General features: G+C 36.8%; 1 protein-coding gene across 2 annotated transcripts in view; it reads right to left on the bottom strand.

Annotated features, from left to right (window-relative positions):
• Positions 1 to 12,602, bottom strand: part of ANO3 (anoctamin 3) — a 237,347-nt gene that overhangs the window by 68,319 nt on the left and 156,426 nt on the right. For both annotated transcript variants that reach the window (XM_081936174.1, XM_081936175.1), the window contains exons 5-7: positions 10,323 to 10,481; positions 8,464 to 8,564; positions 4,108 to 4,152 (exon numbers count right to left, since the gene is read on the bottom strand). In XM_081936174.1, coding sequence (XP_081792300.1) covers positions 4,108 to 4,152; positions 8,464 to 8,564; positions 10,323 to 10,481 — 305 coding nt within the window. The remainder of the gene's footprint in view (positions 1 to 4,107; positions 4,153 to 8,463; positions 8,565 to 10,322; positions 10,482 to 12,602) is intronic.

Genomic DNA, 12,602 nt, shown 5'->3' with positions numbered 1-12,602 from the left:
GACATTTTCCTACTAGTTTTAAAAGCAAAATTACAATTGTAAATGTAAAGTGAAAATATGTTTTGCATAAATTCATGTAATACCTTCAAAAAATAAAATTGATTTTTTTTTAAAACAATGATAAGCAAATCCATAGATATAGGCCCCAAATGTGAAATGAGTGCAAACAGCAAATGAATGAATTATTCTTTCGTTTTAAGCCAAAATAAACTTTGGTAACAAGTGTCAAATAGATATCAATGTGTATCAACATTCAGATTAATCTATTTTAATCCTTTGCATTTTTTTTAAAACTGTGGTGCGATTTTTATAAATGAGGTTTATGTCAGAACATATCAATACAAAGTGATAAGAATATGAAATAATGATATTTGATCAGTTTGAGACGCATAGGCTGGAAGATTTCACTCTGACATGCTAATGCTGAATTGTCATTTCCATAGACTAATTGCTATCAACCTGAACGATCTTAAACATAGTTTAACAAAGTCATAGAGGACAAGGTAACAAATAGCAATATAGTAACTCAAGTGATATATAGTAACTTCTACTATCAGGGTTGAGTAGCTGTCAGAGAAAGCTCTTTTACTTCTGTTCAGCAAGCGAACCTTTCAAAATGGTCTCTTAGGGGAAAACATTTGGGAGTAAACGAGATATTGTGTGCTTTAATACTGTTTTTCCCGGAATAAAATTATTAATCTAGATGGAGTTTATCTGTGCATCACACTGCCTTTAAAATATAATATAAGAAGCAATCTCCTTTTATGGAAAAAAAAAAAGCTCAATTTATTGAAGCATCCCTAAATAGGCAAGGAAGTTATACATTGTAAAAAAAAAAATCCACTTTCAGAATTAATAGGAAGAAAATTGAAAGTGAAATTGCACATAACATGCCATTCCGCAATTTAATGGTATGACTGTAGTGCATTTTCCCCAATCCCCAAGAAAGGTTCTAAGATAAAGTGCAGAAAAAGGGTAACCAAGATGATTATGAAAAGGACTTCCCAGAAAAGAATGGGATCTTTCCCCCCTATACTACAGCAGTGGTAAAAATGAAGTTATTTAGGAAAGCTCCCAGAAGAAAAGACTATTTTTGACAATCTACAGTTACTGTACAGAATTCCTTATCCTGTATTGTGGTAATAGCCAGCAAATTAGGTAACTTTAAATACTGGTTAGTTGAATAATGGAAAAGATATCATAGGCTGCTAATCATGATGGCTATTCATTACAAGCAAAAACCAGAGGCATCCCATTGTACTGAAGCTCCCTTTGTACTGAGAGATGGATGAAAAGAAGCTATCACTCTCAAAAATTGCTCATTGATTTTTTGATTGGCCACTGAAGAGAATGCTAAGAATATGAAAGCATGCTAGACTACATAAGCCTTTGGTCACATCTAATATACATCGTCATATGCGACTCTTCATTGATTCTTAGAAGTCACAGGAAAGTATCTTGGCTAACTTGATAGCATGAACAAAGACTACCTACTATCTTTATGCTTTTAAATGCTATTATGAGCAGGCAACAAGCTGTTTAAAAAAAATTACATGGGCCTGTGAGAACAAGCCATTAGAAAGGCACATTTCACAATGCGCAATACAATTTCATTTATGTTTAGTAACCTTTCTCTCAGACATACAGTAGTTCTACATGCTGTATGAAAAAAATGTGTTGCCTTACCTGGCAAAACTAAAGTCAAAAACATATTGGTGGAATGGTTAGAATGCAATATTGCAGGCAACTCTTCTCATATTGCCAGGAATTAGATTGCTTCGATCCTGACCAGCTCAAGGTTGACTCTGCCTTCCATCCTTCTGAGGTCAGTAGAATGAGAACCCAGATTGTTGGGGGCAAATATGATGACTCTAATCCACTTAGATAGTGTGTAAAGCACTGTGAAGTGGTATATAAGTCTACGTGCTATTGCTATTGCTATAACACCATACTGCAGTGTATTGGGTTATGGGTTGTATTGCTTTTTATTCCCCCTATTACCTTTACTAAGTGAAAAGTAAATATTTTTGTTTCTTTTCAAAGAAAAGCCTACATCCTAGAAAAGTGATTAAAACTTCCTTGGAGTCACAATCTAGGCGGCTTTGATATTAATGTGATTGAAAATATTGAGCTGACTGTGAACTCAAAATTTAGAGAACAGAGTTAACAAACACACACAAACCTATAATTCTGATTATAAATCCATTGTTTTGAGTTTCAACTTTCATCATCATAATTCCATAAATATATAAACTGTCATGTTTATTAATATAGCCTGAATGTGATCCCTGCCTAGATTTTAACTCCTTGAAAGAAAATGGTTTATTTCACATAACTTAAAGCAAGTAAGTATAAAACATGTATAATATAGGCGAGCTATCTGATACAAAGCAAGCACGTGCAAGACTGGGGAGAGGAAGTAAGCAGTTGTAAATTTTTTATAATCAAAAGCTACAGTCTACAAATATTTTATATCTGCATGTGAAAAGCAATAGCTTTCACACAATGTATACTGTATATATTTAAAATAATTAATGTATGAAATATCCTAAATATTGACAATATGTACATATATTCCTAGAAATCCTAGTTAGATCATTATCTTACTCTCATTATCTTCACTTAATTTAGATACTGAATCAATATCAGAAGTAAAGACAAGGTAAAAATGTAATATCCAGGATGATTATTTTGAAACAAAGTTAGGATCATTTTGTCATTCTGTTTCAAAGTATTATGTTTGTTGCTTCTCCTTCCAATTAAATTTTGATATGTAGTTTATCCATCACAGGAGAAATTGGTTTTACAACAAGAGAATTTCACATTCTGTTGTGTGAAAAGCAACAACCCAGCAACACTGCCTAATGGACTTTGATGGAAGTGCAGTAGAACTTATCTAAATTCCATAAGAAATAATACATTTTTTCCCCAAAGAAAACAGCTAGATGGAGCATGAAACATTTATGTCAATATTGGAAATACCAATATTTGAAAAAGGTTTTAAACAGTTTATATTTAAAAGCAATAATTGAGACTTTCAACACCAGAGTGCAGTTTTCCTGAGTTTTCTTCAGTTCAAAATTCAAAATTCAAAGGGTTTTATACCTTACAGTTTTTTTCAAAGATTCCTAAAGTTTTGGCTCTTCATCTCAATCAGGGCTGTCAAATTCCTGACCCAAGGACCAGATGTGTCACCCACTGGCGACACTCATGCTCGGTTTAGTGAAGAGGAAAAAAGCCCTGATACATCATGAAACGCTGTCGTGATGATGTGAGTTTCATACTCCTGATCTAGCTCTTTAGTAGAATGGCTGATATCCTTTCTTTCTTTTCTTGATCTCTTCTGGGCTTGTTTTCCTTGCCATTATTGTTTTTCCCCCTTCTGTTTTGTGTTTTTGTATTCTTTGTTTTTAAATGTTTTTGACTTCCCAGAGTGGCTATCATCATCATTGGGGTGGAGAAGCAATTCAAGATGCCACTGATGATATTATATGCTTAATATATATGATCTCAGTGTGCCTTTGTCTTGTTCACTTGAAGGGGCCTTAATGAAAGCTTGTCAGTTGGAATCATGGATTGGAGCCAAGGAAGGGAGTTTAATGGAGACAATATTTCTATCTCCTTCCTAAATATAATGTGATGGGCTATGGTGGCTGTTGGTATCACAGGTAAATGGCTAACAAGATGTGTTACATGACCTGAAATCTAATACACAAATGAGGACGAGCAGCTTCCTCAAATTAAATGTTCTTTGGAAGACTTTGTACAACAGTACTAAGTACTATACAAAACTGAAGCTTCTACAAACTTCTTGCTATTCAGAGATGTAAAGATCCATTTTCTTCAAAACGTTCTTATTTTTACCTCATTGCTATTTACAAATTTAACATAATCACTGCTTTGGAAGATTCTTTGGGTTATCTTATTTCTGGTGAGGTCAGTCACATGCTTAAAGCTGAAAATAAATAAGCATCTAAGTTCTACTGCCTCCAATATTCAATCCGCTTTCTCAAAACCCTTTGTGGTAAATTTACAACTGCTATAATGGATTTATTATATATGGGATGACTATCTGGTAAAATTAAAAGCTATGCATCACCCACCAACCTGCCCATGGTTTTGCTCCTCCAGTCAGTGTAATAACATTTTTTCCTGAAAGAACAGCAAAAATCATCAGAGTACAATTTTACATCAAGGTGAAGGAAATACATACAAGATTTAGAGCTTTGTAATTTCATAACATGCACCATTACAAAAGGAAAGTGGATAGAAACTCAATGGCTTGGATAAAAACTGAGCTACTTAAATCGAACTTTCAACTCAAATAGTATAAACAAAAATGTCAGCTAATTCTGTACACAAGTCATGGGTAGTAGATAGCCGGATGCAGAGAAAGGAACTATTTGCTTTTCTGTTCTGCTTCTGTTTGCACTAGCATCAATTATCCTTAAATGATTACAATAAACTTTGAGCCATATATATATTCTTCCAATATTATCATTCTTCCAATATTATCTGAAGTAATAAATGCAAAGAGGACCATTTTGGAAATACAATATATAAAGGCATGCCATGGAAAATAACTGCATAGGTTCTTCATGCTGTTGGAATTTTGCCTGGTATTAATTTTTCCATTTTTAAATGTGTATTGATTTAGTTAGGAAAATTGATACACTCATGTGGAATTCAAAATGCAGGTTTTTTTAAAAAGACAAATCACGCATAAAAATAACCACTACCTCTCCCTCCTCAAAGACTGAGTGACTTCATTTAGGAGTCATGGGTAGGCAACCCAGTAGTTGTGGTTAAAAGTGGCACTTCCCTATGATAGGTAGTGCTAAGGCTTCCTACTAACTCTCCATTAGTTTACCAGATGGCAGTAGTATGATACTATTGAAACAATTTTTCACAGTAAACCCAATAATTACTCAATGATAATCTGACTGGCATACTCCCTATGATTGTTAGAAAGAGAGCTTCTCCAGTTGAAAAGTTGAAGAGGAACAAGTTTTGTGTGCATATATATATACAAACTGTGTTTATGTATCTTACAGCCTGTATGTATCTCTCTGACTGGTAAGCAGTGCAATCCACAGTAGTGAAAAACTATATCATATTAGATTGAAGCTATGCCTGAAAAGCAGGATAATTTACCAACTTATGCTAATGGCATAATAACAAAAAGTAGATCACTAAAGATTTAGTAGATCATTGAAGCATTCTGCATGTTGGATAGGAAACTGAAAAATCCTGTATTTTGAATTTTCAGAGTTTAGGAGTTATTCAAAAAGAAAAAAAAATGCAACATGTTGCGAATCTTTAAATATTTGGTTCAGGATCAGTACCCAAAAGGTTCAAACACATGCCCAGGTATATAGGTTTTGACTGATGCAAGGTTATTAAAATATCTTTAATTTATTTTGAATCAAAATTAAGGACAGCACTGGCAAGAACATTGTTAGATTTTCTTCAGCCTTCAGCAGTAATCTTATCCCAATGCCCAAAGGAATCCTGTGCTTAAAATAATGTCATTAAATCAGGGACAGACAATGAGATTAACTTGCATGTAGTTTCTCCACTCAGCTTGGCATTTTTAAAGAGAAGGGGAGCATTTTTCAATTTCAGGTTTCAATCCAGATTTGGTCCAAATGTAACTTCATTTCCCCAATCTATCCCTTTCTAAATATTACACACTGGAAGAAGGAACATTGCTCTAGCCCTGTGGCCTTTTCCTACTACCATATTTTTTGGATTATAATACGCACCTTTTTCCCTTAAAAAAGAGGCTGAAAATCTGGGTGTGTCTTAGACACTGAATACAGCATTTTTTTTGCCTCCTGACCCCCCCCCCACTTCACCAAAATGGCCGTGCATAGCCTTTAGGAGACTTTCAGAAAGCTCCTGGGGGCTGGGGAGAGCAGAAATGAGCAAAAAACAGGCTGTTTTTGCTCAGTTTTGTCCCCCCCCAGCCCCCAGGAGCACCCTATAAGCCTCCTAAAGGCTGTTCATGTCCTTTTTTTGAAAAAAGGGCCTGTTTTCATGAAAAATGGGCCATTGTTTGCTTGTTTTTGCCCCCCCCCCCGGTGTACTCTACAAGCCTCCTAAAGATATTCATGCCCTTTTTAAAAAAACGGGCCCATTTTCGTGAAAAATGGGCCATTTTGGGGAGGTCTGCAGAATGCAAAAACTTTTTTTTAATTTGCCTCTCTTCAAAATCTTGGTACGTTTTATACTCCGCTGCGTCTTATACTCCGAAAAATGTGGTACTTATACTACTGGTTGAGTTGCTGCCATAAAGCTCAAATTAAGACTTGGACAAGACCTGAAGAGAGATCCATGAGCCAGGAGTACATGGGTAAGTGCTGGACCATTAGGCAACATTTGCACAGGAAACTCTCAAATCTAATTTAATTCCATCATAGCAGGATTATTTAGATTTATATTCTACGTTTCATCCGGGAGTTTAAAACTTGCTGTAAAGAAAAGCTTATGAAGTTACTTGAGCTGAGAGACAGGAGCAGCCCCAATTAAGTGCGTATTTGCGGTTAAGGATGGATTTGAATCTTAAATGCAGCTTCTTAAATACTACACCATGCTGAGTCTCTTTGTTTTATTGTAGACGTAAGAAGGGGCAGAAGGATATCAATGCGTAGTTGGTGCAGCAGTTTTTAAATCTTAAAATATAAAGCAGGGGTCCCCAAGCTGTGGCCCACTACTGAGCTGTGTCCTATTTGGAATTAGGCCATGTGCGTGGCTGGGCAGAACATATGTGCCCCGTGGTGGGTTCTGGCTTCCTTTACTGCCGGTTCACTCAGGGATGTGCTTCAGGTGCGTTCGCGCTTCGGGGTGGTGGTGGTGCATGCTTGATGCATGCTGTGCGTGCTTGATGCGTGCTACATCTGCATGCGCAGAAGCCAAAAAACAAGATGGCAGCACCTATGGCACGTTGATAGAACTGGTTTGGGTGCGTGCCTGGCTGAGTTACTATCTACTCAGCTGAACCGGTCTGAACCAGTAGGAACCCACCTCTGCACAGCTCAACTTATGTGAGTGACAGGCTGGTGGGCACTTACATGTATGCACACCAGCCCACTGCTTGTGCTGGCCTGCTGGTTGTGCAGCCCTGTTCCCCTCTTCTCCTCTCCCCCCGCAGCTGGGCCACCAGGTTGGGGACTGCTGATCTAAAAGATTTGTCATTAAATGTCATTTTTATGCTTTCATTATGCAAGGAATAACTCTAAGCAAAATTCTTTATTAAGGAGGATTGGAAAATTTGCTAAAATGATCCTGCTATTATTAATCTTTCCTTGCTCATCTTTTACTATTTTTTTCCTGAATGAAATTAATATGAGAGAAATAGTGGATTGTTTATAGCATTGCTGAAGAGCAATGTAATAATTTCCTGACACTGATTTGCCTTTTTGCTTTGTTTAAGCCAATGGCTCATTTTGTGATGATTGATATAATGTACTTATTTCTGGAAGAGCCCAACTAACTTCAAGACCTTTTCTCTAGAGTAAATAACTGGAGGCTGCAATCAAAACCCATGAGCCAGCAAATGCACTTATCCTCCATTGGGATTAATTTGCATTAAATCAGGAAACCAATTAGAGCTGCTTTGGATATTTCAAAATTATAGAAGCTTGTGCCTTAAAACAACTTTCAATGTGCTAAATGTACACAAGCTAATGAACTGCATAAATCTCACTATCAGTTGGTATCAATTCATCATATTAGAAGGATGAACCCAAATTAGGTTGTACAGGCATGTTTGAGAGTGACCACAATGACTTTTATTTGTCTATTGCTTATGCAATCAACAATGCTGAGCAATTGTGAGACAAAGAGTTTTGGTTTACTCTAATCTGATTTCTTTGCTAGCTGTAATAAAAAATACCAAAGATGCAGATGTGCTTGCATTTGTCTGTCCCCTTCAGGGACTGCAAGCAGTAAGAAGGAAAATGATGTACCTTGCTAGTTTTGCTCTGCATGATGGAAATATAGAGACGGAAGAGGATCTTATCTCTCTTCTAACCATACCCAGTGCTATGAATCCTGTAATATTGTTTCCTGCATTAAAAACTTTCCAGACAAGATTCCCCAGTGACTGGATCAACACAGCAATCCTTGAAGCAACAATATCCCTCAGAGAGTGTAGTGTGTTTGTCAATGATCCCTGGTGGTCATACTGGATTACAGTATTGCAGTCAAAGTCTGCCCACATCTTGGACTTTAATCCTGATGGAACTCAAGGCTGACACAGCCTTCCATCCTTCTGTAAAATGAGGGCCCAGATTGTTGGGGGCAATATGCTGACATTGTAAACCACTCAGAGAGGTGCAGTCTAAGTGCTATTGCTATTGCTATTAATAAAACACTATGAGAGCTGTAAATAAATGTGCTTGTTAGAAAAAAATACATTCTTAATTTAACAAGTGACAAAATTAAGCATTTTATTGTTACCTGAAAGGCATCCTAATGTTCATTCTTTCGGCATATTTGCAGAGTGTATCCCAAGGACAGTGAATTTTTACAAACATAATGTCATTGTCTGTAACAGCTGGCTGCAAAAAAGAAACAATGTAACAGGCACAAATCTTTGAGATCCAGGTGGCATTCTCTTTATTTTTTTCTAAAAATGTTCACATTTAATTACATAAGTGTATGTTATTTAAACAATCTACTTGGACAGAAGAATACACACAGGACTATAAATATCCTGTATGTATTCTTCTTTGGTCAAAAAAAGAGAGGGATTTTGGCTTACCTGTAATCTAGCTAGGATTGCAGTTTATCAAAGAACAAAGTTATCACAATTCTTCAGAAGCTTCCTGGCTGTTATTCCACAAAGTCATGTTATTTTTTGACTATTCTTAATAAATTACAGAGCAATCCTTCAGACAATGATGTTAAGAGAATAGTGTTGGCTAGTTTGTGGCAGGAAGGCATATATCCAAGCAATTCTATATGCTCAAGAAAACTGCATATATATCATCTAATATTACAGATACTGCATGTTCTGCCACAAATCAGACATTTTGGAAGCTGAGGAAGGAAGACCTTCTAGTTTTCAGGCTTCTAGTTCATGCTACTCTCGCAAGGCTGAGGAGAAGACAGTAGTTCCTTCCCAAATCTGCCTCCCCACACCCCAAATCCCTGTTTTTATTTTATACTGCAAAGCAATTGACAATCTGTCATTTTATTCCCTGTATTTTATGATTGCTTTGTTTTTATTTACGATGAAGCCAAATTTATTCGGTGAGAAGTAGCATCACTTTTGACTGAGTTTATTTGGGGCATAAATAATACTTTAAAATCTCATTGCCACTAGCCCAAAATGTCCTTTTCCTTAAAACATTGCATTTAGATAGAAGAAGTGGTTATAAATGGCCTCTCACTTTCCCAGAAGATTGGTTGATTCTGAACAATTTGAGAAAAATGCTGTTATGATCAGATCAAACAGTAAATTGTTTTTCCTTAAAGAAGTCCATCAATAAAACTCCTCCATACAGAATTATTTTTGAGCTTTTTGTAGTATTCTCCCGATGACGTCAGGCTTACCCTGCCTGACTGTCGGCAACAGCCAAGCCACGTCTGATTGGATAAGACGTGGCTTGGCTAAACGCGGGCCTTTTCTCTCTCCTGATTGGTTGCCCTGCTTGACAGCTCCATATAAATAGCTGTCAAGCAGGGAAGCTTCGGTTCTCTCCTGCATTAGCTGTAAGACCTGTTGCGATTAAACTGTTAGAATTACCTCAGCCGTGTCAGCCTCTTCCTTGCCCACCTCTAACACTTTTCACATGGACTATTACAGAGGTGGGTTGCTACCAGTTCAGCCTGGTTCGGCAGAACCAGTAGTGGTGATTTGGCCTGGGTCACAGAACCAGCAGCGACCCAGGCGAGCTATGCTCCCGAACCAGTTCCCCGGTCTCTTCTGCCATTGTCGGCATGTTTCTACACATGCACAGAACAAATTATTGTCAATTGTGCTTGCGTGAGCAACGCACGGTGGGCGTGTGGGCGCAAAACGAATCGATTCCAACCAGTACAGGAACCCACCCCTGGACTACTAGTTTCTTTCTTTTTTCTTTAAAAAAAACATTTATTTGCTTTTTTCCTCCTTCCCTTCCCTACTTTTTACACTATCCGTCAAGCTGCTCATTTTCTTAACCCTTCCCTCTTTTCTACTCTGCAAGGTCTTCTATGGTTTCTTTGAAGGTAAGGCCCAGTTAATCCTGCAATCTCTTCAGTAAGATGCAAATCATGTAATGGATTTTCCTCACAGTAGCAGCCATTTTGAGCAAATAAGAAACACTACCCACCTCTCTTTCTAACATTAATCCTTCCGCTCGTAAATTCTTTTCAAAGGTGCCTCTTTTCTCAATTTGAGGACTAGATTTTTTGTAGACTAAAATGTAATCAATACGTTTTTTGCCATCTTTGAAGAATAAACCTGATGTTCCCAGTGCAGACATGTCACTCTGAAAGAAAAAAGGGATATATAATGGACTCTTAAACATAGCAACAAAGTCCAGCCAATGATTAAAATATGGGATGTATTTTTAGGAACAGTAGTTTTTTCTTAGCCCTAAGAATTATACCCAAGGCAGAAGAGAAACCTAGACGAAAGTACTTCTTGCTCTTTCTCAATTTTTTAAAAACCATTTGTTCCTTAAACTCCACAAATTTAGGTAAAGGTAATCAGGATATTGGTGACATTCAGTGCTGTAAATCTATATGATATCTCCTTAACAGGAGGCAGATATCAGACTAAATAAGTAGGTTGATGGTACAAAGTGAGTTACAAAGGATTTTTTTTCCAGGAATTTTGAGAACTTTTGCTTCTTTGCTTACTTATTTTGATGTATCTCATAAAGGATCAGTAATAATACAGGAGACCTCCTCTAATGGTATCCCATAATACATCTTGGTACATTGGACTAGGGATGAGTGACTCATAAACTCCACATGAAGCAGAGATTTTCAACCTCAGACTCCCTAATTGAGATTTTAACCAGTGCATCTGTTTTAAACTGTGTTAAGCAATACAATTATTAAAGTAATATAAATGGTATATTTATGGTCAAAATCCAAAATATCAAGCGTACAATCCAAAATAGTTGGATGAAAACAGCGATAATTAAAGAATTCATATTAGAATGGTTTTATTAAAAGTGAAATCACTGTTAAATCAATTTTCTGAGTTCATGTTATTATTTTATTTATTTATTATTTATTTATTTATTTCTTTAGATTTCTAAACCGCCCCCTCTCCCAAAAAGGGACTCGGGGCGGTGCTCAGAACGCTGCTCAGAAGCCAATTTTAATGTTTCCTGCCTCAAAACAGCACAGCTAATGCTGTTCAGTTTTGGAAAAGGCAGCATGGAAGAGTTCTCGGGTTGCCGATCTGTTATCTAGACATCAGTGGCAACATTTTGAATTCCAATCCATCCTTCCCTGCAGTCCCAGTGGCCCTGAAGCTGCTTAGCTTTGATGGTTATTTGCCTTTCCTCAGAAACAAGGGCAACTGTGATGCACATAAAAATAAAAATAAAAAAGTAGGCCTTCAATCACATAACTGTAGCTGCCCTCTGACTTTTCGGACCCTCCCTGTGGACAACAATGCTGCTCAGAAGCCAATGCAAGCCATTCCACAGAGACAGTCAATCTCCATGAAGATGTATTTAAACACACCATCCTCTCCTTTCCTAAAGCATCATTAAATCCTACCCTTGCGAAATATCTTTCATGGTTTTGAGGCCTAGGTTGACAACGGCTTCCACTTTTGTTGTGACTCAGAAAATTGGAAACAAAACAAAACAATTCATGAAATGACGAGACAGAAGAAAGTCAGCAAAATTCTGAACTAAAATGTTGCAGGTTGCAATTTGTTTCAGTTTCAGTATATTTATGGCCTTTGGATGAGGTTTTCAGTAATAACCATACTCCTATATGGGTACATGCAAGGTATAAGAACAGAAGAGGGACAAGCAAGAAAACAGATTTGGTATGTATCCAGGTGCAACTGCTCCTGATTTATTGACTCTAATACATTATTTTGTCCATTATATATACAGAATCTCAGGGAGCAATGACAGTATAATACCTATTATTAAAGAGTAACATCCAATCCTACTAATAGAGGAGAAACAGGTTCAGCATTTCTCTCTTTTGTGTCTAGTCTTATGCTTCAGATGAACCTGATTCAGAATGACAGAAAAGTGCAATATTCTTGGCGAGTTGAAATCATGAGCAAGTACTGTGTTGCACATATCATAATTCTATTATAAGTAAAGTTGATGTTTAACAGTATGGAGGAAATGTGGGAAAATATAACTAGCTCTATAAATATTATACACCATCCCTGAGCTCTATTTTGGTCCAGAGCAGAAAATGTAAATGTACAACAGCAGGATAAGAGATTTGCTCTTGTTGGGATTCCAGCTAGTCATTTGTAATCATCTTTCACATTATTTACTGATTTACTTGATAAATATCCCATTCTTTATTTTCCCTTCATTAGGGAAGCTATTTCCAGGCCTTATACTCAGTCAGAAATCTATGGCCACCATTAACACACAATCCTTACTGAATTGTTTGTA

This window comes from Natrix helvetica (genome assembly GCF_964273705.1).
Source record: "Natrix helvetica genome assembly, chromosome: 1".
NCBI lineage: Eukaryota > Metazoa > Chordata > Lepidosauria > Squamata > Natricidae > Natrix > Natrix helvetica.
This window is presented reverse-complemented; position numbering and strand designations above follow the sequence as displayed.